We start from the raw sequence: 26,182 nt of genomic DNA on the forward strand, positions 1-26,182 counted from the left end.
TTTATATATATATATATATATATATATATATATATATATATATATATATATATATATATATATATATATATATATATATATATATATATATATATATATATATATACTGAATATAACTCAGTATAACAAATCATGTTTGGACTACAGTGTAAAATCTACAAAACACACTCATTACTTAAATATTGTGGACTGCAGCATTACAGTAGGCCCCCCTAAACCCATTTAAAAATGTCACTAGCCCACAAGTCAATACATAAATTTTTCAATTTGTGCTAATGTCTGAATAAATTCAAATAAATAGTAGTAGTAGTAGTATTTTTACCAAGAACAGTTTTGAAAATGATTTGAGAATTTGAGTGTTGAAATATCCTGTTCACATAACAGCTTACAATAGCGTCTCATATACTGTCTATATCAACGTGTAACGGGATCTATCAACTGTAATAAGTAATAAGTAAATATCTGCCTTAAAATAGTTTGAATACAACTCTACACCCTTGCTTCATTTAGTATACGCGGATCCATGAATGTGCTAATTATGCTAATTAACTAATTCACGGCAGCTCAGAGATTTACTTGGTCAACTTACTGATGTAAACGCTGCACAATGTTGCTTGACAATGTCCTTTTGCTTGACTATGTTATCAAACAGCTAATAATGTTTTGCTACTGTTACACAAACCATGTTCCCATTCGCATCTCAGAGTCAGGCAGCTGCTTTCTAACAATCATCAGAAACATAAGTGGAGAAAGGCATAATAGTTCATCATAACATCCTAATATACATCATACACCTGCTATATTGCTAAATCTACCTGATTTTTCATATCAACAGAAAAATATACTGGGATAACTTCCCCTGCTAGTTCGCTGTTATGATAAAGTCATCGGCACATTGACGTGAATGACGCGTTTTGGTTCACCGCAGTTTTAAAGAGAAAATACTCAGCAATGGTGTTGACTGATGAATTTGCTCATGGTTTGTCTTAAAGCACATTAAAAACACCACATAAACAAACTTGATTTTCACCACAGGGGGACTTTAAGAAAGGACTGGTCCAATTTTATTTGAGTTTTTTATTTATTTATTTTTTATCCAAAGTGATTTAAAGTACTCTTACTAAAAAGCAACCTTGTTGAAGGGCACAGTTGTGATACGGGCATTCAGATCTCAAGTTACATGTTACAACAGCTGTCTAGGTAATGGTGACCTGCCCTTTAGGTTTCATGGTCGGAAAAGGCCACGGTATTTTCCTGTGTCATTGATTTTGGCTGGGGTGCATGTGGCACACCTGTTCTAGCCTACACAATGTAATAGAGAATATAATGTCAGCAGAAGGAGTGTGATAAAAATGTGAATCAATAAGTGGAGAAAAATAGTGGGATTTCTGTTCTGTTTTAGAAAATTACTTAGAAATGTCAAAATCTAAATGTCTCAGTTGTATTACATAAAAATATTATTTGATGTTCCTTGTTTATTATGCTAGGAGGAAAGCAATGCTTATCAATAATGTCCTTGCATTTATTGGTGGAGGCCTGATGGGGATGTCCAAGATCAGTCGGTCATTTGAAATGATGATTTTAGGACGCTTTACTATTGGGACATATTGTGGTAAGTTTTACTCTTTTTCTTACACATTGCTAAGGTATCTAAGGTATATGAACTAAAAGTACATTAAAGCAGTTTATTTTCATTACAGTAGGCTAAATGTTTCATCTTTAAGGGTCATGAAACCCCAAAATAAATGTTTTGAGATGTGAACATATGTACAGACTGCACATCGTTGAAAACACTAAAGGTACTCATTAAGTTTATTCAGTGGAAATTTGTTATTTTTGCATTTTAAATAGTCTTGCAGCTGAAATTATTAATTTGACAATTTCTGTGTAATTCAGTAAACAATAAATTACAATGAACTCACCCCATAATGAGCACAGTGTATTATTAAACTCATGAGGGAGACTGGTTATTTAATCATTAATATCACTGGATGGGTTAAGTCAATCCCTTAATACATAACATTATGAATAAATAACAATATTTGTACTAGTAAGAAATCCAATTCGAGATATCTCTAAAGACGTTTTGACTAGTCTAATGCTGCGTTCATGCCATGTCGTAATTACGGTAAATAAAGCTTTGAAAGGGAACTCAATTTGTTACTCACTGTGTGGAAAGTTTTCTGTGTGCAAACATCCGAAGCATGCACCCAGAAATCCGCATCTCAGAGCGTGTGAACACTGAATTGACCTCTCTTTCAAGTCTTCTTGCACTTGAAAATGCATGATTGGCAAGTAGTATCCTCGTAAACATAAATAGTTGAGAAAGAAAATGCATGACAGAAGTATATTGGATCTGTGCATTAGCTCTTAAAGTGACAGCAGCTTAATCTATACTTGCTGCCGTCTGTGTCCTTGAAGGGATACTTCACAAATTAGCATTAAGCTTTGTATCAGTAGAAGCCCGATAGTATTTTCAAATGACCGTGCTTCCCTCCCTCATGTCCCCCAGAGACGAGAGATTTCTGAATTGTGTCTGGAAAAAAACCTCAGATGACGCAAAAATTGTCATTTAGCGTCAACGGAGGCTGTTTTGGCCAGAGGCTAGAGACTACAGCCAGTAGTAGGAGCTAGTTCCGCATGTTTTCAACCCGCCCAAACTTACTGCTTGTCCTTTCCTGGTTTTGGCTGTACATCCCGGTACAAAGCAATTTAGCACCATTTCGATGGAAAAAATGCTAGTATTTAAAAATGTGTAATTAATTTATCAACTAACTCGTCACGGAGACTCACGATAAACCAGCGTCTTTTCAGTTTCGAGTCAACCAGTAGCCTAGTTGTATCATTTCTTCCAATACTGCCCTCTGTAACCGGTAGGCGTGGCTTGGGAGTGGCCTCGTAGGGCAGCGAAGCAAGTGCATTCTGGGAGTTGTTGTCTCTCATCCACATGAGCCAATAATACATTTTCTGGCTTTTCTCAGTCTAGAAGGCACCTACTTTTAAAATAATTTCACATTTCTACTACATAAATGACCCAATTTAAATACGCATTCATCTTTCCAGCGGTGAAATATCCCTTTAATGCTAATTAAAATGTTAAACAAAAGACAAGGAAAAATCACTCACTGATCTTGACTGAAAAACTTTTGTAACTTTAATAAGGATTAATCTATGATTAATCTAGTCTGTGGTTTAATTACAATTTCTTCTAGTAAAAACTCAAAACAAAAATTTGTAGATATCAGAAAATATTTTCCAATGGAAGTCAAATGGAGAATATAGTCAAAATAGCATTGTAGATATCTCAAATATATTTTATGACTAGTCAAAATAACATTATAGGTATCTTACATCCAATTACAACAAGTCAAAATTGCAGAATAGATATCTGGAATTGGAATTTTGCCTAGTCAAAACTAAATTACAACTAGGGGCATTTTAAGGGTTAGTTCACCCAAATAATTAAAAATTGACTCATCCTCGAGCCATTCATTCAGCCAAACACAATCTGAGTTATATAAAAAAATATCCTGGCTCTTCCAAACTTTAAAATGGGAGTGAATGGTACCCTATAGATATTGATGCCCAGAAAAGAGCATCCATACATCATAAAAGTACTCCATACAACTCCAGGGCAGGGGTTCTTAACCTTTTTTTACTCCAAGGCCCCCTTCTCTTTGAGTCAATACTGCAAACATACTTTGCAAAAATATCACTGCACACATTGTTTACAACTTAAAAGTACTTACTCTGCTCAGTCATACAGTAATTAAACAAATAAGCACAAGTCAACCTTCCATAACAAACAAGACCACATGGGGATGCCAAAGGACTGACTATACAAATCCATTCAGAATTATTAAACACACCAAAATACAAATGAAAAATAAAAACATTCTGAATGTGTGGAAACTAATCAATCTAAAGGTGGGTCGATGTCCTCAGTGGACAGTTCCTCTGTCAGAACAAGCAATAGTGCCTACGTTTGGAGCGGCAGGTGCCCACGGATCCTCACAAACTTCTCTAAAACATGCTTCTTCAGCGAGCATCCGTTATAAAACATTCACAGACAGTACATTCATTTTGACAACAGACTACGTGAATATATTGAACTGTGTTAATGCAGAAATACAATGTTATAGCAATAAGTGAGCCGAGAGTGCACATACACGTTTTTTTTCTGCATCAATAACGGACGTTAATGCGCGAGCATTCGATTCCCAATGTTCAACTCCTGTATGTCACTGTAATCGTCTTTACCTTCATTTCAATCGTCATCCATCAAAACTTTATCACTGGTTTTCAACTGAGAAATGTAGTTTATGAAGCGTTTGGGTGTCACACAATCTGTATCACACAGCGCGATGAGAAGCGGCTTGGGCTGCTCAGAAACAGCTTTGGTGCTTTGTTATTCTTTTTTTTTTATTTAACGTATTAATAATAAAAATGAATGAATTCTATTATATTTAAATACATTTAAAGTTATCTCGCGGCCCCCCTCGAGGATCACTGAGGCCCCCTAGTGATGTACAGATTTTACATCTAAAACAGAGGCGTAGGCCCTACGTGCGTTTTTTGGCCATTCGTTCTCTGAATCACACGTAGGCACATTTGAGAAATGACCGTAATATCAAATGTAAGACGGTTTCTATGCAACATTTTATAAATGAGGCCCACAGTCTTGATTTATCTGTAACTCTTTGCTGAATGTGTTTCATATTTGTACACAGTGGAATTTAATTAAAGAGCCTTGGATGCTATGTAAACAGAATTCAATTTCTTTATTTCATCTCTTTAATAATTTAGAATTATTTAATTCTGTCAGAGCCGATAGTCTAATTTGGGTAGCGCACTGACATGTAGGCCTAGTCCAGTTTTGCTGCGACACAAGTTTGAATCCCTCCTCATCCTTTGAACTTTGTTTCTGTCCCATCTACAACTGAATAAAGGCAAAGATAATTATTTAACTATTTAATGAGGGCAAAATCTCCAGTGTGCAGAGAAAGAAAGTTTATACTTGTTAAGAGAGATATTAGACACTTTTTATATGGAAAAGGCCAAAGGGGCGTTTGTTGGGTCCAGAGCCAAATGGCTAGAAGCGGGGGAAAAAAACTAGGCGAACTTAAAAAAATGTCCTCTTTGTATATTGATGACACTGTTGTATCAGATAACAAAAGAATTAAAAAATTTGTTTCAGACTTTTATCAAAAACTATATACATCATCCTTTAACCCTAATTCCAGTGCTTTATTTTTTAGTAAGATACAACCCTTCATTCAATGTTTATAACAAAAACCTGTGTGAAGAGGAGATGTCATTAAATTAATTAGATAATATCATTAACAAAACTCCTTTTAACAAAAGCCCAGGACCTGATGGTTTGCCTTTTGAGTTTTACAGAGTTTTTTGGGAAGATATTAGAGAGTTTATTTTGAATGTGTTTAATGACTGTGCAACAAATGGAGAACTTACAGAATCTATGAAACAGGGAGTTATTACAATAATTCCAAAACCTAATAAAGACGTGTTGCACTTAGATAACTGGCACCCAATTACACACAAATTATTAGCGTCGCTGTATGCAAATAGGTTAAAACCATGTTTGGAGGAAATCATTTCTGTCACCCAATCTGAATTTATGAAAGGAAGACATAGTTCAAATAACATCAGCCTGGTGTTAGATCTTCTAGATTATTCATATCTGGTCACTGAGGAAGCTCTTATTTTGTTTTTAGATTTTTATAAGGCTTTTGATACCGTGGAGCACAATTTCATGTATCAAGCTCTACGTCAATTTGGTTTTGGCCCAACTTTTACTAATATGATCCACACATTTTATAACAATATCTCAAGTAGTGTTTCTTTATCAGGCGGTACATCCTCTCGTTTCGTTATCCAAAGAGGCATTAGACAGGGATGCCCTATTTCCCAGTTTTTATTTTTATGAAACTTTACATCTTTACACTGCTCATTGCTCTCAAATTAAAGGTATTGAGATAGGTGATTTCACTTTAACTATTAGTCAACTCGCCGATGATACTTGTTTATTTCTGAATAACAAAGATCAGGTCCCTGTTATTCTAGAGGCACTTGAACTGTTCTCTGATGCCTCTGGTCTATGGTTCCCTCCCTCATGTCCCCCTGAGATGAGAGATTTCTGAATTGTGTCTGGAAAAAAAACTCAGATGACGCAAAAATTGTCATTTACCGTCAACGGAGGCTTTTTTGGCCAGAGGCTAGAGACTACAGCCAGTAGGAGCTAGTTCCTAAGTAGTAGTTAAGAGTGAGATTATGGCTGTTCACCATCTGAATGATTCTAGTATATCTGGAATACAGGTGAAACAGGTAGTCAGATACTTGGGTATTGTAATTAGCAAATCAGCCTCAGGAAGAATTACAGAATCTTTTTCACAAAGACTACAAAAAAACAAGAAATATTTTTAACTGTTGGCTCCAAAGAAATTGATCTATTCAAGGTCGTGTTTTGATTTCCAAGGCTGAAGTGATCTCCAGACTTATATATCCTGCATTAGCTCTGTATGTGGATTCTAAAATGTGTACAGCAATTGACAAAATTATATTTAAATTTATCTGGAGAGGCAAGACAGAGTATGTTAAAAGGAAAACCATAAGTAGAAGTGTATCAGAAGGAGGATTAAATGCTTTAGATTTTGAAACCATTAATAATATGTTTAAAATTAACTGTATCAAGCACTGTCTTTGTGAGAAGAATGTTCCATGGTTCTTTATCCCCAAGCTAGTCTATAATAAATGCGGTGGTCTTAATTGGGAGTTTAGTACATTTAAAATCACAAGCAAGTTGTCTAATTTTCACAAACAAGCTTTGGATGCGTGGAAGTTAGTCTACAAACACAATTTTATTCCCCATCCCTGTGTTATTTGGAATAATCAATATTATTCAAAAACAAGACTTTATTTTGGAGTGAGTGGCTTGAAAAAGGTTTAATTTTTGTTACAGACTTATTAAATCAGTCAGGAGACCTATATAATTACACTGAATTTGTTAATAATTTTGGGACATATGGTTCTTCAAAAGAATTTAAAAACTAATTAATTCACCTTATCAAAATTGAAAAGATATAATTCTGTAATTGGTTCTCTTCCGACTCTGCACTGTTGGTGGCCTTTCTATTAAGGATACATTTTTTTATAATATTTATATTCAATTAAAATATAGCGTTTCACCTAAGGCATTGATGAAATGGAAACAGAATTTTCATTCCCTTATTTTTCAGAATCTGTGGTCAGATATTAATAAATATGTAATTCCTAATAAAGTCAAAGAAACTCACTTTAAAATAATAAATAGATATTATCCATGTAATGATTTTATCAGTAAGTTTAAAGAAGGGTTTCTCCTTTATGTTGTTTTTGTAAAGAGGAAACAGAAACAATTGTACATTTATTTTTTAGTTGTAAGTATACCAAGTTCTTTTGGTCCAAAGTTTTTATGTTTATTTTTTAGGTGTTTTACAAATTTGTCTCAATAACTGATGTAATGGTCTTGTTTATGGATTGTGATACCGGTTCATGACATTGGAAATGGATAATATCATACACAAAGCAAAATATATGTTAATTGTACCAAATGGTACAATTAACCATATAACTGTACCAACTGTACCAAATAACTCTATTTTTCACTGAGTTAAAGTTTTTTTTTTACGATTCTCCGACTTCAATACAGAACAATCGTAAAGCTGTTCAGACATCTCAATTGTTGAAAAGGATAATTGATGTATTAGTTGTATGACTGATTTTCTGAGTTGTGAATTTGTATAGACTCAAGTGTTTTGCATATCTCTGTATTCCCCTATTGTTATTGCAATAAAAAATAAAATAAAATCTCCAGTGTTACCTATTTTATTTATAATCTTGGCATTTATAAAAAAATAGCAGGTGATTCAGGGAGATACTGTAGATTGTTACAGGGAAAGGTCTGTGCTGGCTTGGTTCTCTTACGAGAGGTCTCTCGTACTGCGTAAGATATCTTACGCTAGGGGAAAATCCTTTTTCCGCGAGATATTGAAGCCAAAAATTATCCTTAATTTTGTAATAATGCAAAACGCGTTGCGGCAGCATGCAGACATAGGCGAGGCAGCTCGCGCGCCTATTGGCTGCTCTGCGGCAACTGCAGCAGCCTATCGAGCAAGGCCTGGCGTGACGCCAGACCCAATCAGGGCACTTCGCGCCCGCTGCGTCACGTCCCGCCGAAATGGGCGTGGTCTAGGCCTATAAATACCGCTCGCAGGCAGCTATTATCTGATTTTTCATCCTTCAAGCGAAGCACACGCATCGCTGGAGCTGGAGAAGAAGCCGCGCCGTCTGAGAGAGAGCACCTTCAGCGGGACGAGTCACTGAAGTCGCTGGCCGCGCCGCCTTCCTGCCTTCCTGCTGCGCTTTCCGGCGCTCATATCCTTTCCATTACACTGTACTCTGTTTGTGTGTGTGTGTCGTCGCTGCGACACACATTCTAAAAGAGCTAGCGTCTTTTTCAAGATGCCTTTCTGCGGCTCGTGCAGAGCCACACTCAGCGACGGTGAAACCGTTTTTTCTGTAAAAACGAAACCAACGTGCATTCGCTTCACTCAAGCGAACGATGCTTTCGGTGTGATAAATGTGCCCGCTGTCCCGCGCCCACATCCACACATAGACATGACAGTTCCCACGGGAACCGCCCAGCCCTCCCCCTCGCGGTTGACCACCGCAGAGGAGTCGAGCGCAGGCAATCTGCCCGCTGTTATCAGCACGCCCCATGCCTCAAATGTCACGAGCGCGACGCTTGTGTTGCAGCACGCCGAAGCTTCTCCATCGCTGAGCGAGCGGAGCGCGCTCCGTATTCAACCCCTAGCTATCCATGCAGACGCATGGGCAAAGCTGCCCGGGGTTTCGAAGTGGGTGCTGGACATTATATAAAGAGGCTATTCGCTACAGTTTCGCCGACGCCCTCGCCGCTATGCGGCGCGCGTCGAGACTACGGTAAAAGCAGAAGTTGCACATTTACTTCGAGCCGAAGTGGCGAAACTATTGAACAAAGGGGCCATAGAGCCTCTCTCTCAAGTTCAGAGCGAAGGAGGGCTATACAGCAGATACTTCCTGGTACCGAAAAAAGACGGGGGTCTCAGACCCATACTAGATCTAAGGCAGCTGAACAGAGTGCTTGTGAAGCGACAGTTCAGGATGCTCACAACCAGACAAATCCTCGTGCAGATTCGCCAAGGAGATTGGTTTGTGTCAATAGATCTGAAAGACGCGTATTTTCAAATACAGATAGCGTCACGTCACAGGCGATATTTGAGATTCGCCTTCGAGGGCCAGGCATATCAGTACACAGTCCTGCCGTTCGGTTTATCCCTAGCACCGTACGTTTACGAAGTGCATGGATGCGGCACTCGCACCCCTCAGAATGAGAGGCATGCGAGTACTGAACTATTTGGACGATTGGCTGATTCTAGCGCAATCTCGCTCAGTGCTCATAGAACACACGACTGTTTTACTCGATCACCTCGAGAATTTGGGTCTCAGTGTCAATTGGGCGAAGAGCTCTCTGTCACCCAGTCAGAAGATATCTTTCCTGGGCACAGAATTGGACTCGCTGTCCATGATAGCGTGACTATCACCACAGCGCGCGGTAGACATTCAACGCACAGCGAACTCGTTCCGCTGCGGCGCGTCTGTCCCGCTCAAGAAATTTCAGAAGATGCTGGGTCTCATGGCCTCAGCATCATCAGTGCTCCAGCTGGGCCTGCTCCGCATGCGCCCGCTGCAGTTTTGGCTGAAAGCGCGAGTCCCACGCAGAGCGTGGGCATCCGGTTTGCTTCGCCTCAGGGTCAATCAGAAGTGCGTCACAGCTCTGAAACCTTGGAGAGCGAACGACTGGTACCAATCAGGTGTAAGCCTGGGGACTTCCTCGAGGGTGAAAGTGGTGTCCACGGACGCGTCCACCTCGGGATGGAGAGCGCTGCTCGAGGGCAGACCGTTCTTCGGCCAGTGGTCGGAACGGGAGAAGCTCCTGCACATAAACTGCCTCGAAATGCTGGCAGTAGACAACGCGCTGACGCGTTTTGTCCCCAAATAAAAGGACGCCACGTCCTGGTCCGTTCGGACAACATGTCTGTGGTGTCCTACATAAATCGCCAGGGCGGCCTCAGGTCCAGGAACCTGTACAGGCTGGCAGAACGCCTCCTGGTATGGGCTCAGTGCAACCTGCGCTCGCTCAGAGCAGCGCACGTGCCAGGGCTCCTGAATATAGGACCAGACAGACTGTCCAGGAACAATGTTCCGGCAGGCGAATGGTCTCTACACCCACAGACAGTCCAACTGCTATGGAAGAAATTCGGCAGAGCGGAAGTAGACCTGTTCGCGTCTCAAGAAAACGCTCACTGTCTGGAATTTTTCTCCAAGAGCAGGGACGCGCTGGCCCATGTGTGGCCCCGCCGCCCGCTCTATGCTTTTCCCCCGTCTCTCTCCTGCCTCAGGTGATAGAGCGGATCAGGGAAGAAGGATGCTCAGTATTGCTGGTGGCACCGTTCTGGGAAAACCAACCTTGGTTCCCAGTCGTGATGCAGTTAGCAAGTACTGCCCCGTGGCCAGTACCAGTGAGGAGAGACCTCCTCTCACAGGCCCACGGCTCGATCTGGCATCCTCACCCGGAATTGTGGTCCCTTCATGTCTGGGCCATCAACGGTTACATGTTGGACTCCCTAAAGGATTATTAAACACGATCACGCAGGCTAGAGCTCCGTCTACGAGACGGCTCTACTCCTCGAAATGGTCAGTGTTTTCGGGCTGGTGCACAGCCCGTGGCGTGTCACCCACAGACTGTGGAGTGACGGAGGTGCTTTCCTTCCTACAAGAGCTGTTGGATAAGGGCAGGGCCCCCTCCACGCTCAAAGTTTATGTGGCGGCTATAGCAGCGTTCTCAGGAACAACGCTTGGTCAGTCAATAGGAAGGAACGATTTAGTCATCCGCTTCCTTAGAGAGGCTAAGAGACTGAATCCTCCCAGACCTCCCTCAGTCCCCGTATGGGACCTTTCTACGGTTCTGGAAGCCATGAAAGGTGTGCCATTTGAGCCTTTACAGTCAATTGATTTGAAACATCTGTCTTTCAAGACTGTGTTTCTGCTGGCTCTCGCTTCAGTGAAGCGCATAGGGGACCTACACGCGCTCTCTGTGAGCGCGACGTGCATGGAGTTTGGGCCTAATGACTCAAAAGTTATACTCAAACCTAAGCACGGTTATGTTCCAAAATCCCTCAACACACCGTTTAGGGCGCAGGTTATCTCCCTGTCAGCCCTACCGGTCCCTGATGAGGAAAGAGACGCGAGCCTCCTTTGCCCAGTCAGGGCATTACGAGCTTATGTGTCTCGCTCGTCTGTTTTCAGACAGACGGAGCAGCTCTTTGTTTCGTTTAGCGGGCGTTCTAAGGGACTAGCCGCGTCGAAACAGAGCCTATCCAGATGGATAGTTGATGCTATAGCGCTGGCATACGCCTCCAAGGGCATGCAGTGCCCGTTGGGTGTCAGAGCGCACTCCACGAGGGGCATGGCCTCTTCGTGGGCCTGGTCAAGTGGGATTGCTTTGCAAGATATTTGTATGGCGGCAGGCTGGGCCTCCCCGTCTACATTTATAAGGTTCTACAACCTAGAGGTTCCCGCCCTGCAGGCCAGGCTGCTGTCGGTCTAAGTTAACCAGTATTATCTGACCTGATGCAATCAGCTCAGAATGCTGCGTCTACTGAGCACAGCTCGATGTTCGACAGTGAAAAGCAGCAGCACGAGATGTGCCTGGGCAAACTGTGTAAGACCCACATTTCCCCATCAGTTCAGGCCGTACCCCGCCCTGTCTGTATGATGAAATTCGCGTCTAAGCGACGCTGACATATGTGGAAGAGTGCGGCTTCGCCCCTCCCTCTTCCCGGATTCCCTGTGAGTTCCCTGAGTGATTGTGCACTATATGTACCCCGGGCTTTCGCCCTTGGGTCTTTGGTGTCAGATCTCAGCATGCACGGCGTTTTGCATTGGGTCCCCTAGCGTAAGATATCTTACGCAGTACGAGAGACCTCTCGTAAGAGAACGTACTCGGTTACTAACGTAACCTCGGTTCTCTCTAGAAGAGGGAATGAGTACTGCGTATCTTGCCGTGCATGCACACGCTCTGGTTGCTTCGATAATGAAAAACCAGATAATAGCTGCCTGCGAGCGGTATTTATAGGCCTAGACCACGGCCATTTCGGCGGGACGTGACGCAGCGGGCGCGAAGTGCCCTGATTGGGTCTGGCGTCACGCCAGGCCTCGCTCGATAGGCTGCTGCAGTTGCCGCAGAGTAGCCAATAGGCGCGCGAGCTGCCTCGCCTATGTCTGCATGCTGCCGCAACGCGTTTTGCATTATTACAAAACTAAGGATAATTTTTGGCTTCAATATCTCGCGGAAAAAGGATTTTCCCCTAGCGTAAGATATCTTACGCAGTACTCGTTCCCTCTTCTAGAGAGAACCGATGTTACGTTAGTATCCGAGTACGTTTTCTTGCTGTGTTGTGCAGCACTTCAATAGAATGGGTTCATTGCACTGGGATGGAAATGTATGGCAGCAGTATCAGGGTGCAGCTGACACCAGACGAGTCCCATCACATGGTGTCAGTCACTCACCACTGCTAAAAGTCAAGTCAAGTCACCTTCATTTATATAGCGCTTTTAACAAGATTGTTTCAAAGCAGCTTTACAGTGAGTGATAATAGGAAATGAAAATAATAGAGACTGTTTTGGCTTTACAGCAGCTCTAGAATAAAGTTATTGTCTAGCTAAACTACGTTTTTGATTGATTCACTTCCGTTGCAAAGAGCATTAGTTATTAACTTAGGTGACGCTTAAACAGAAAACCTCCAACGCGCTTCAGACGCTTACCCGCACAACAACGGTGCTTGGTGGCTCGAGAACGCAAAATAGGTTCTAAGGTGCAAGTTTAATTTTTTTTACGTTACGATTTCCGTGTAAACTTCAAAAACATGAATCTGTGAAAACAATGAAGGCGTGCACATGCATATTAAAAAGTACATGTGATGGGGAGAGACTTTCTGACTTTTTTCAGTTTGTGTAAATCTACTTAGGGTTCAGAGTATTAATTTTTTCCCACATTAATTTCCCACATGTCTAGTACAATTATGTGATTTTGTTTTATTAATCCAGTGTATACTTTTTTCTTGATATACCCCAAAAGAAGGGAAGTGACTTGTGACAACATGCCCCATGCACATTGTAACATGACCATATGACAGCTTAAAATGTTATCTGATCTAATAAAAAAAAACTAGACAAACTTTTCTCAATAAAACACAATTATTAACTTTTTCATATAAAATAATGGCATTTTTTAATAATTAAAAAAAAAATTTTTTTTGAGTTTGACAAAACACAGCTATACAACATAGTTCAAAACATAATAATAATTAATAATTTCTGAACATTGACTCTCAGTCTTTATTCACCTTTTTCTCATGTTTTCTCAATAGAATTCATAAAAGTATAGAATAGAATATTTCATAGTTCTAATAGGGGCACATAGTAACAATGTTACAACGTGCCCCACCTGCGCAACTGGGATTTAAACCCTGCTAGTGTGTTCTGCTACTGAACGAAGTACAACTAGCCCTGCATTACGTTGTGCCCCGCTCACCCCTACTGGAGACTAGTAGTAATAGTTGCTGAAATTTTTTTGTCGTCACAGGAATTAATTACAATTTTACTGTTTATAATCAGAGAACTCTTGTTTTTATTTTACTTCATAAGGGTTGGCATCGGGATTGGTGCCAATGTATGTGGGTGAGATTGCCCCTACCAGTCTAAGAGGAGCTCTGGGCACCCTGCACCAGCTGGCCATCGTCACAGGCATTCTTATCGCCCAGGTACAGTAAACTTAAGTTCTGTTTTTTCCCCTTTATATTAATTTTCTAAATTCTTTTGAGCTCATAACTACTGAGACTGGTCTCCAGTCCTTTATTATTTCATTTTCAATATTTAAATTTTTCACTCATTTCTCATTATCAATGTCATGATCTTCTCTTTAGATCTTAGGGCTGGAGTCTCTGTTGGGCAATGAGCAGCTGTGGCCAGTTTTGCTGGGTGTTACAGTTCTACCTACAGTCCTGCAGATGACGCTATTACCTTTCTGTCCAGAAAGCCCGCGCTTCCTCTATATCATCCGCTGCCAAGAGCACCATGCAAAGAGCGGTGAGGAGTCATGGGTCATTTCTACAGTTTGGTGCATTAATGTCCCCATGAACCACTGCATATTTTACATAAAATGTTTATCAACTTTCATACCATATGGGTTTTCCTGCATAAATGTGCCCCAATGAATAAATATGAATACTAAACACTTCATGCTGAGAAGGTGCACAGGAGCAGTGCCATACAAAGCATTTGAGATGTCTGAACATTTATATTTTAGAAAAAAATCCAAGGCAGTTCTTCCAGTCCAAAACAGTTAAAAGCCGTTATGTACATCATGGCTCACACTAGAAACATAAAAAAAATGACACAAAATTGCACCCTGGTGCCCCTGACACACTCTGAGGAAGGCTGAATGGCCAAAATGCATCAGTATGCAGTGTTTTAGTCAAAAGAAAATAGCATCTTCTTGGAACATTTGTCTTAACATTTGTTTAACCTATATGTCATATCACAAATATTTGTAATTAGTATGTAGGCCTACTTTTAATATAATTTAAGAATTTTTAAATGGTAAACTAAATACACTCTAATCAATGAGCACTTAAGCTTATTTCCTCTCTTCTTCAGCTTTGCGGCGTCTGACTGGCCGTCTGGAGGTCAGTGATGACTTGGCTGAGATGAAGGAGGAAAAGAGGAGGATGGAAATGGAGAGGAAAGTGTCCATTCCTGAGCTCTTTCGCTCTCCTCTGTACCGGCAGCCCATTATCATCTCTATCATGCTGCAGCTCTCTCAGCAGCTGTCAGGAGTTAATGCTGTGAGTGCTGCAGTTGTCAAAAAAATAATTTGAATGCAGCTCTTCGACAGGGTTTGAGTACCTTTGCTCCATTACCTGAATTAGTTTTCTAAAATTACTTAATGTAAATGTAACTGACCCTTTGTAATATGGTGGCGCAAAAAATAAAGTGTTGGGCTAAACGATTAATGTTTAAATGTAATCATTTATCACCATTAAGGGAAAAGAAGACTTTTAATACATTTTCATTTATGGCAGTAAATATGTTTTTTTTTTAGAACAGTAAATTGAAACAAACTGAATTTGTGTGCAATTCTCACACTTGCTCTTGCATTTCACTGCTCAGATCTTCTATTATTCTACTGACATCTTCAAGAAGGCTGGGGTGGAGAGTCCGGTTTACGCCACCATAGGTGCTGGAGTTGTCAATTGTGCTTTCACTATAGTCTCGGTATGTTATAATTTTTTTTTTATAATTAATATATAATATAAAAAAAAGAAAAAAAGAAAGAAAATTCAAACAATATGAACAACATTATTAGCATGAACCAAGCCAAACTACAAATTATTATGTGATGCCGATTACTGACATCGCTCACTGTCTATTGCTCACTTGTTCAATCTACAGGTCTTCCTGGTCGAGCGGATGGGTCGCCGGACACTCCACATGCTTGGACTTGCTGGAATGTGTATCTGCGCCATCATCATGACAATTGCCCTCACATTACTGGTCAGCCCAAAATACTAATCAGGAAATGGATGGCAAAATATATGGCAAATATGTTGTTGTTTTTTTACTTCGTATTTCCCTTTTAACTATTTGCATATAAATAGTTACTGGAAAAAGTAATCTTAATTTAGAGAAAATCACTTGACAAAGTCAGAAGGCTGGTTGTAAAATGCTCAAATACATTTGTTTAGCATTTTTCCTTGTCAGTGAATGCTGTCAAAATTATCATCACTTTTTAATGTTGGGTCCAACTTGAATCTTTAAAATGTGGAAAATGACAGAGTATGAACTGTTGTTTTGTAGCATATAGACAGATAATGTAATGTTACAGTTTATAACTGTAAAAAAACAACTCTCTGTTTTAGAAAAGATGATGGATCATTAATTTTTTTTTCTTTGTTCATTAACAGGAGACTGTGCCATTAATGAGCTACATTAGCATGATGGCCATTTTTGGTTTTGTGGCCTTCTTTGAGGTAGGGCCAGGTCCTATCCCTTGGTTCTTTGTGGCTGAACTCTTCTCACAAGGTCCCAGACCAGCAGCTATGGCAGTAGCTGGCTGCTCCAACTGGACTGCCAACTTCATCATTGGCATGGGCTTCCCGTATGTTGCTGTAAGTGCAGAGGAAACTGTTTTATTCTGGATTTCAATTTTCCGATATATCAAATGTGTCTTAAATCTATCAAACTCAATCTCTCCTTACCACAGAACCTATGTGGTCCATACGTTTTCCTGATCTTCGCTGTGCTTCTCCTTTTCTTTCTGGTCTTCACATTCTTCCGAGTTCCTGAGACACGAGGCAAGACTTTTGACCAGATCTCAGCCACCTTCCATGGTCATCCACAAAACATGATGGACATGGACCTGGACATGGATCAAGGGAAACACAGCACAGAGCTAGACTACCTAGGATCTAATGGGACAGAGAACTGAAGCCTGAGAACGAGAGAAATTGTGGATGGGGGCCAGAATCACCACAATTTACAGTTCTTTGTGGCTTGGAGAGGAAAATGCATACCATGAAGACATTACTACTCAGAAGAGACTATGTGGTCTTTGGAAATTAAGTATTATAAAGAAGGATGTTGGACTTTGGGAGAAAGTGCAATGTTGTTTGAAAAGGAGCAAGACTTGAGATTTGGAACTCTGCACTTTAACTGCACAAAGGTTTCCATACACCACAAAGCCAGCTATGGTTTTGCATACAACTAGTAGATCATAGACTGTTCTTTTCATTTTAGCGTTATCTTAGGATAATGGACCCTTTTCACATTTCCGGGGTTTTGAGAAGCGGAAGTCTTCATAGTGAATGGGAGACAACAGCAAATATAATTTTGTATTTCTATCTGCTTTAATAGCAAAGGCAAAAACATCTGTGATAGCGTTTTCATAACTTTCCAAAAGAGTGAAAAATATACAGAGATGCTGTATGCAATATACAGACTGCTGACAGCAGTCAGAAGAGAATAAGATGTACAATTAGCTGCCACTCCCTCAGCGTTGACTAATTTGTCATTTACTGCCAACCAAGATAATATAACAGGAAGTATAGCATTATGTGTGTATTCAATAATAAAAAATAAAAAAAACGTTACTATATTTGCGATGTTGATAACTGCGGAAATGCATCATTACAGTCTGTGAAAAGGGTCCATGAAACATTCTAATACTGATTAGTAACAAACTGTCAAATGCTTTCAAAGTTTTTGCACAAAGCTAACATTTTACCAGTAGATATTTAATGCTTATATCATACACTATCCTCAACGCACATTAGAGAAACTAGTTATTTCAAACCTTCAATATTTTAATGACAGAATCAAACATCAAAACATGCACATTTTGTAATTTCAGATATGTATAACTTCATAGGAAATTGTTTGTGCTTAATATATAGAGAACATTTCTTATGATATATATATATAAAAATGAGTTTCACTGAGAAATTAAATGTAAGATGTGTGCCGTCTGATGAGTGAAAAAAAAGCTGACCTATATTCCTTATATTTTGACTTATATTGTCACTATATGCCACATTCTGAAGTGTAACTAACTTATTTATATGATGGAATAAAACATGTTTTTGTTCTGACAAACCAACTATACATTTACAAGCACAGGAAGTGGGACCAGCTTTTCAACAAGGTTTGGCACAACAGAACATGGATAAATTAAGCTTGTCTGTCAAGTATGACCTGGTCAAAAAAAAAAAAAAAAGAAGAGTCAGGAGGAGAGTCAGCAAATAATTTATTTACTTTACTGGCATTGCACAAAAATCCCCACCAAAGTAAAGTACATAACAAAAGAAAAGAAAAAAGGGATTTGATTGGATGCATGTTTTCCCCTTTTATCAAGTTACAAGTAAGAGAAGAGTCTGTGTGCTGTGCTCATCACACTGGATGGCATTTCCTCTTTGATGAACTTAAAGTAGCCGAACTGGTCACATTTTTTCTACTGCTCATCGCCCATAGTACAGAACAAAACTATTAAGGGGAAATATTGTAAATATAATGGGCTTTTAGAGCAGGGATTTTTTTTTTGCTATTTACTTTTAAATGGCCAAGTATGTATCAACCCAACCCTCCCTTCCCCACCAGCCCCTTCCTTTCCATCCATCCCTCTCTTTCTCTCTCCCTGACAGATGAAGGGTCCAGACCACAAGCAGTGGATCATTTTGGGGGAGGGACAATGACATAGAAGCGAGGGGCAAGATGTTTGACGAGACAGGCGAGGTTCAACCACCCAAACTAACCCATCTTGGAACCTATGCAGTAACACAAGAACAACAAAATGTGAGGCATGAAAGAAAAACAAGGGCAACAAAGGACAGTGGGAGATGACAACAGTTATAGTAAACATTCAGACATATGCTGAACTTGCATATAAAACGGTGCAAAACTAAAATTAAACGAATGTGAATTTGTCAATCAGTGTATCAGCTAAACTAAAGCGTTTATTGCAACATTTCATCCCTTTCTCAAACAACTAGACTAACGAATGGCTTTACACAAACCGCCTAGACAGGGCTTTCTTCTGTCACTGTATAGACCGGTTCATGGACAACTACGCATGCCAGAGAAATAGGCTATTATAGGTGTTTATTTCAGAAATATGAACGTACCTTGCATCTGCCTCCATACATTAACAATTAGCCTACTTCTTTGGCACACCACCCGTTTTATTTAACTGACCAACTCTCAAAAACCGTGTAGTTAAGCTGCGCAATGCACTGGACAGCACAGAGTAGAGTTGTGAATGCACAACGGTTCTGTGACTTTGGTAGTGGAAATGCCTTTGAAGCTTAGATGGCAGAGAAAATAAAATGCAAGTTGTGTGTGACATCAATTGATCACCAATATTAATATAAATCTCTCTAGTTGCAATAAATACTTTAAGAATTCATCCAACTGAAGCAGTGGATGAATATTATTCTGTTGCACGTAACTGAGGAAAACTGATGACGACACGGTTTGATCTTTGATTAACCAAACAGTGGAAAGGTGCTGATTTAATTAAAAATCAAGCTGAAATATTTTTACGTTCGGGTGTAGACAGCTTGAATATTCGATTTCTATATGTGGGCAGGAATGAAAGGCAGGAATGAATATACTTCCAGAGCTAAAAGTTTAGCTCTGGAAGTCCCACCTCTTGCCAGGGTCACATGACTTCTTCCAGGTCACAGAAATCATTCTGAGGGCTTGGAAGCTGTAGGGACAGATGCCTACACAGAGAAAAAAAAAAAAAAAAAAAAAAAAAAAAAAAAAAAAAATGTAGTGCACATTTATGTCATTGGCAAAAAAACACACAAAAAAAAAAAACTAAAGACATGCATATACAACTCACCTCATTTTTAGGGGACGTTTCAGAAGAGGATTTCACATTAGCAGGCTTGGAGGCCCGAGCTGGGGACTCAGGTTTTTCAGGTTCGTCTCCATCCTAAACAATGACAAGCCAGATATTTATACAACCTAGCTGAACACCGTTGTGGGACAGAGATTTATTAGGATAAGATGCATTGTTTTAAAGTCAAAATATATTTGACTAATATATATATCTTATTTGCATGTCCAGCATGTTCCAGAATTGTGGCAGCTAACGTTAATATAACTAAAGTCAGGCAGCGAGGACAGAGATAATATTGTCAAGTTCAACTACATCACTTCAGTCGTGCGTTTTTCTGGAAACCACTTACTTTAGAAGTACCGGATTCAGATTTCCTCTGTCTGCGCCGACTGAACTGTCTGCGGGGTTTCCGGGACTGCTCTTCTGTCTGCTCCCCATTGGTCTGGTCCTCTTTAGGGGGTGACTCTTGCTCTTCTGCAGGGGCTACCACCTGTTGAGCCTCTCCAGGGGGTGGCCGGGCTTGAAATGGCCTGAGCATCGCAGAAGAGACTTTTGCACTTGCATAAAATACAATAAACAAGCACATGCTCTTGCGTGTTTAAGGCAATGAAATTGAAGACCTCTGAAGGAATCATAAATAAGGTGACTTGACTATTAATTTGCAAATTATTTACATAGCACTTCACAGTAACAAACAGGAAAATAACATTCAATGATGCAAACTTCAAATATGAGAAATTCTGCTGGACGTCAATTCAGTGGGTAAAGTTCATCAATAATGAAATGAGTTCAATTCAGCTATAAGCAGCTCTACAAAAGACAATGTCATTATTCAGCTGGAGTCAGTTCAGTGTTGATTTAATTCAGTTACCAAAAAGCAAGGATTTACCAGAACACATTCAAACATGTAGAAATGGTGATTAGAGCTGGTCAAACAGGCATTATAAATTAAATTGTATTCAAGACTACTTATTACTCAAGACTTTTTCCAGCCTTAAATACACTTTCAAAATTTAGGGCATCTTAATATTTGACCCTACTCCTCATTTCCATTCAACTGACCACCACTGTGAATTTGACTCAAGACAACACTGTCCGTTTCCAGTCTCAAATCAGGGCCCGTATGTATAAAACTTCTCAGAAATGCTCTTAAGAATCGAGTCTTAAGCTTTGACTTAAGTGTCAAAATTCTTAGTAAAAAGTAGGACTTGTCTAAGAGTAAGAAACTTTTATAAAGAAGCTAATAGCAACTTACTCTAAAGCCCTATTCGCACGGGATAAGTATTACCTGGTGACCTCTAGTAATTTGTAATAATTGCGGAGGTTATCTGTGATTTTAATCCCGTGCGAATCAGCCATGTCTGTAATTTGTAAAGTAAAAATTCCCCCGCAAATTACCTACCATATTTCACCGAACACCGAGGTCCTGTGATAATATTAGTCCCGTGCGAATCGGCATCTCTGTGATTTGGTGGGGTCGTTTATAATTTTTTTCAAAGTTTTTGTTTCCGGTGCACTTTCTTATCCATCTTTCACAAAGAATAGAGGCTGCATTGGAGTGCTTTGATAGTATTTTGGGTGACCCCTAACCCTAACATTTCCAAGCAATAGCCTTTTGACATCATATCCGGGAGATAAGTCAGTAATTTTGAGTAAAATCACAGGCTTCATTTATGCTGTGCGAATGCGCCACATGAAATTCAGATGTGGGTGGGTAATTTCTAAGTCACACGAGGTCCCCAGATAATACTAATCCAATTCGAATAGGGCTTAAGACGGATTCTCAAGTGTTGACTGAAGTGGCACTTAAGTGTTGTGAACTAAGGACTACAATGTCAACCCAAAATGGCCACCCTAAACCTCTGAATCAGCCAATAGTGAGCCTGGAAGGGTGAAGTCACAGCAGCATGACACCAATCATTTCATGCAATTATAATAAAATCATTTAATTAAGACACTGGAACTTTAATATTAAAATTTATAAAAACAAAATTGCTTTGCATTGTGCAAAATGATCACGAATTAGTATTAATGCTGTGGAACCCTTTTCTATTGATACAGGTTTAATTTACAGTTGGAGCAATGATGTGAACAGGAGTTCCATCAGCAGGGAACTCCAGGGAAGCTTGCAATCCTCAAAAGTGGCTTGCTTTTGCTACATGGTTTGAAGATCAGTTGGAAAGTCAATGAACTGCCATACAGTAGAGGCCAAAAGTGGAAGTTTCCAGCCAAGGAAAATTTACATCTTCACACTTTATCCAAATATTATTAAAATGTGTAAAGATTTTGTATGCTTATTGAGTAGTTGTGCTTGGAGTTAATAATTTTATTTGTGATAATCTAACGAAACATGAGCATTGACAGCCAGAGCATTGACTTGTAGAGTGTTGTAGAGTAGAGTGTTGTAGAGTGGGAGAAGTTATTACATTTCTTAAAAAGTCAGTTACAAAAAGCATACCTTTACGATCAACCCTGTGTTGTTTTATCAACTCCCTGTCATCATATAACTAATACATTATATATTTGTTGGAAAGTGTGCAGTCTCTTCCTCTTGGCTGCAATCTTGTTACTCCAAGGTTAGGATACCTCTCCAGCACTCTTAAATAATTTAGGAGCTGAGACCAAGTCTTAACACATGAGCCTTTATGTATCAGACTTAGAGTAAAATTACGTAATTCTTGAATATTGACACGACTAAGACTAAAATTTTACTCTGAGCAGCTTTATACATATGGCCCCTGGTCAGTATATACAAGAGGTGATATGAACCTTCGAAATCGAGGTCTGAACCTGCGAGGTGGCGGCCTCTGCTGGGCACCATCTACTTCCTCGCTCTTCTCGCCTGCTTCTCCCTAGAGCGGAGACAGAAAACTGCAAAACTCACTGACCAGTTGTGTGCAGTAATAAAACAAAATGAGCTAAAGTTTAAAGGCTTAATACCATGTTGAATATTGAAACTTAACATTGAACAGAATCTAGCTCATTTACTCTATGAAATGTCACCAGGGCCTATAAAATTCAATATTTCAAAAATACAATTAATCTAAGGTAGGGCAGACCTTCAGATAAAGAGAATCCAAAATGACTTCACCTCGCCTTGTGGTGGAACAGGTCTCCTACGAGGACGCTGGCGCCGAGGACGTGGCCGAGGGGCTCCTTTCTCTTCGCTGCCCTCTCCCTCAGTTGTGGGATCAGTTGGAGCATCCCCAGCTTCTCCAGCTTTCTCCTCTCCTTCAGTAGGACGTGCATTACGAGGGTAAAAGCGCCTACGAAATCTGCGTTTATTGGGGGCGTATCGGCTGCCTTTGACAGGTATACCCCCTGGACCGGTCACATTCGCTGCCTCTGAGCCCTAAAGCAAATGCTCAGTTTTAGAGTGAAAACTGAGCAATAAAACTCACTTTATTCCTATAACAATATTTTGATTGATCCAGAACCACTTACTTTAGCTGCTTCAACAACGTCAAACTCCACAACCTCACCATCCCCCACACTTCTAAGGAACTTCCTTGGGTTATTCTTTTTTATTGCAGTCTGCTCAAAGGGAAAAGGCACATCCTTAGCATAACATTTATTTTCAATCAGTGATGGGTGGGTGAAGTCGTCAAGTCAAACCATTTCAAAATTAATGTTGATATCTTAGGAGCACTTGAAATCCAGGATTTCTGTATAGGTGATACATCTTGGTATGTTTTCTTTTTTGTAAATGTCAGTTAAACTTACTAGGCAAAAACGTCATGTTTGCATTTAACATCTTAGCCATACATCTGTTCAGAAGACAGACTAGTGGCATTACTCCACCAGAATTTTTTTTTTTAAATGGTTTAAATTAAAGATTGCAATGCATTTATAAAGTAAACATTACCTGATGAACAAATACATCTTCTTTAGTATCATTTCTGTGGAACAAAAAGGGAATTCAATTAATTTTTAACAGACAACATATTTGATATTGTGAAGAAAAAAAACCCTGATAATTAAAATGCTTGCCATTTAATTATAGAGGGGGTCCAGAAGTCTGAGATCACCTTGAACTGGGCTTTCATTATTTAAACCTGGAAATAACGTTTTAGAATTTAAAATAAATGTCAAATACCTGCACTAGTGGTCTCAGACGTTTGGACCCCACAGTATTTGACCCATCAGATGGTGTATTTGTGCATACAGTTAGTCTGACTGGTGAGGAGTCCTTTCAGCATGAACCTACCTATTGATAAAGCCATATCCATTGCGCACATTGAACCATTTCACAGTTCCTTGCACACCTGTTGCTGCAACAGATCATAGAAATAATGCATCACCATCTAATAAGAAGGTCTTTTGTTTTGAGTGGTTGAGGTGTTCTGACAGAATTCCGTATGCTCAAGCAAAGCCCGGTAAACAGACTCATTGGAACACTGTGGGCAACGTGTGTGAATTATTAACTATAAACTTTGAAACCTTTCAACCCCTTAATTCGTTCAAACACTGATCAGACATAAAGGGAGACGAAAATACGTGTTTTTGGCCCAATAATGAGTTCTGACTAGATCAAGGTGACCCAAGGGTAAACATGGTAAATTATGGCTAAAAATGTAAAGCTTTTACCTAAAGACATGCAACACACCTGCAGTTAAATCCCTCCCACATAAAGCACATGGTAACAGCGCTCAGAAATGTGGGTCATCAACGCACTTTCATTGTGTAAACAGCCAAACGCTGAGCCTGCTTCAAATATGACCAACTTTAGATCATACAAGACATGCCATTTCAATTTCTCTTTGTGTAGGTACAGAAACAGAATATTAAATCCCAAAGAGACGATCGAAGACCGCCCAATGAGTAGGCTAACTCGGGAATATGGTAAAAAAAAGTTCCAAAGAAGGTAACTATGTGGTAAGAAGTATGTATCGACATTTTTATGGATAGTATTCATGCAAATTCGCAAGTGTGAAATAAACTATTTCAGTAACTTACGCCTCAAAAATAAAACCATTTTCTGAAAAACGATACTGTCGAAAGTTCAAGCAAAACACAAGCTCAGAATAAACAGCGATCAATACGAAAAGCTAATTTTTCGGAACTCTAAAGCCTGTCAGTCGCGTCTCATTCCATAAACATGACGTGTTCATTATTACGATTTGTAATGTGTATTAAATAAACGTATTATTGTCGCTAAAGCCACTGAACCCCTACCGATGACTTTTCTCTCGGGCTGAGGTTGCTCAGACGCCTCTGTGTCGCTCATCTTCTCTCTCTGGATTTAACCCCCTCCCTCCAACTCACCAAACTTTGAGTTACTTGAGCGGCCACCTCAAACTTTTTATCCCGATTCTCTGTCAGGAAGGACTCAGCCTGGATTTAATTGGTCTTCAAGCGACCAATCCCCGAGTTCTATCTTCATTCTCGCGTGATTAATTGGGAGTCAGCGCGAGCGCGTGTAAACTGTAAAAGAAATAGGTATTGCGCGAAAACCAACTTGTTCTTCACACTACATTACGATTTTTTAAATAATTATTGATAACAAGATGCTAATGTTTTCTATATGATTGTGTCATAAATCATAATGTCATAATCCAGCTTCAGTCAGTCTGTATAATGCCTCCTCTTCTGTCACACCTTGTAAGAGGTAGCACAACACTTCTAAATGTATGTTCTTGCAAAGCCTATATTCAGTAAAATATTAAAATGTATAAATATAGGCTATCTATCTATCTGTGATCTGTCTGTCTGTCTATCTATCTATATATCTATCTATCAAAACATTAATATTTTGTAATGGTGACATGAAATACCAGTTTCTCTAGACGATATAGCTGTTGATAGAAAATCTGACAAATAGCCTAGCCTGGTGATTTGATGGGATATCATAGTTTAATATCGTTGTGCCTGGTTATGGCCTCACTTTTTTCCCCATTATGCCTTGCACAAGCCCTTCTACACATAGGTCACAAGAATCAAGTTTCACTTGACTATTTTTATCTAAAAGACTTGCCAAGACTTTGTGGGTGCCATGCATTTGGTCATATTCTTCCGACACCTCATAATTTTATTGGACAATCATTATTTTATTCACTAACCCCTTAACTGTCACCCCCCTTTTTGAGAATGGACATTAAAATGCACTATTCAAGCTTAAATGGTTGTAATTCAAGAATGCTTTGGAGTATAGACCTAAGTTTGGTCTTGTTTTAAAGGGAACAAATAGCAGATTATTGCTGAAGTGAAATCACTTCAAAAAATTAAAGTATGAAAAAGTTATGGAAGTTTAAATTCATATTAAATCAAATATAATTTTTTTTCTTTTATATAAAATATATATTTTACAAAATGTTTTTACTATAAAATTACTATAAAATCAAAGCCATATATCTAACGAAGTTGTGTTCTAAATTTGAAGTTGATATCACAAAAATGTAAGTTCCCATGAGATTCTGTTTAGGCGTAATACCAGAAATAGCCACCGGGTGACATTGAATTCCATTGAATTTAATTGTATGCATTCTGCCATAACAAATTAATAAATTTCTGACCAAATAACACTTCTGTCACAAAATATGGAACCTTGAGACTCAGACCTTTCTGACAATATTTGTTTTGTCAAGATTAGAAAAAGATTTAGATCATAAATTATGAAACATAATG

General features: G+C 39.5%; 3 protein-coding genes across 5 annotated transcripts in view; 1 reads left to right on the top strand and 2 right to left on the bottom strand.

Annotated features, from left to right (window-relative positions):
* The window catches only part of LOC309485554 (solute carrier family 2, facilitated glucose transporter member 4-like), a 36,783-nt gene extending 18,968 nt beyond the window's left edge, over nucleotides 1-17,815 (top strand). The window contains exons 4-11 of one of the 2 annotated variants that reach the window (XM_082152469.1): nucleotides 1,488-1,612; nucleotides 13,807-13,922; nucleotides 14,085-14,247; nucleotides 14,818-15,005; nucleotides 15,331-15,435; nucleotides 15,613-15,714; nucleotides 16,125-16,328; nucleotides 16,424-17,815. In XM_082152469.1, the coding sequence (XP_082008595.1) occupies nucleotides 1,488-1,612; nucleotides 13,807-13,922; nucleotides 14,085-14,247; nucleotides 14,818-15,005; nucleotides 15,331-15,435; nucleotides 15,613-15,714; nucleotides 16,125-16,328; nucleotides 16,424-16,648 (1,228 nt within the window). In that variant the 3' untranslated portion in view covers nucleotides 16,649-17,815. The remainder of the gene's footprint in view (nucleotides 1-1,487; nucleotides 1,613-13,806; nucleotides 13,923-14,084; nucleotides 14,248-14,817; nucleotides 15,006-15,330; nucleotides 15,436-15,612; nucleotides 15,715-16,124; nucleotides 16,329-16,423) is intronic. The other variant, XM_082152470.1, reaches the window with a different exon arrangement.
* LOC309485788 (G protein pathway suppressor 2-like) overlaps nucleotides 1-26,182 on the bottom strand; it is a 62,911-nt gene that overhangs the window by 18,670 nt on the left and 18,059 nt on the right. The gene's annotated exons all lie outside the window — the stretch shown is intronic.
* On the bottom strand, nucleotides 17,307-24,867 carry LOC309485868 (Y-box-binding protein 2-A-like). Of its 2 annotated transcripts, none has more exons than XM_082152916.1 (10): nucleotides 24,734-24,867; nucleotides 23,766-23,829; nucleotides 23,424-23,457; nucleotides 23,003-23,092; nucleotides 22,650-22,910; nucleotides 22,328-22,410; nucleotides 19,908-20,088; nucleotides 19,559-19,651; nucleotides 19,361-19,436; nucleotides 17,307-18,479 (listed from the first exon to the last, which is right to left on the bottom strand). In XM_082152916.1, exons 1-9 carry the CDS (start codon nucleotides 24,783-24,785, stop codon nucleotides 19,401-19,403), a joined length of 894 nt encoding a protein of 297 aa, XP_082009042.1. In that variant the 5' UTR covers nucleotides 24,786-24,867; the 3' UTR covers nucleotides 17,307-18,479; nucleotides 19,361-19,400. The 2 variants fall into 2 exon arrangements, with proteins under 2 accessions (XP_082009042.1, XP_082009043.1); XM_082152917.1 differs by having other exon boundaries at nucleotides 23,766-23,823; nucleotides 24,734-24,823.

Source organism: Leuciscus leuciscus, assembly GCF_965113295.1.
Source record: "Leuciscus leuciscus genome assembly, chromosome: 2".
Taxonomy (NCBI): domain Eukaryota; kingdom Metazoa; phylum Chordata; class Actinopteri; order Cypriniformes; family Leuciscidae; genus Leuciscus; species Leuciscus leuciscus.

What these genes read in the sequence shown, in the direction of transcription:
- LOC309485868 (XM_082152916.1), bottom strand. Translation starts at nt 24,785, where the DNA reads ATGAGCGACACAGAGGCGTCTGAGCAACCTCAGCCCGAGAGAAAAGTC. An exon ending in GGATATGGCTTTATCAATAG is followed by an intron (nt 23,458 to 23,765) that starts GTAGGTTCATGC and finishes TTTGTTCCACAG; the next exon opens with AAATGATACTAAAGAAGATG. An exon ending in CTGTTCCACCACAAGGCGAG is followed by an intron (nt 22,411 to 22,649) that starts GTGAAGTCATTT and finishes TCTCCGCTCTAG; the next exon opens with GGAGAAGCAGGCGAGAAGAG.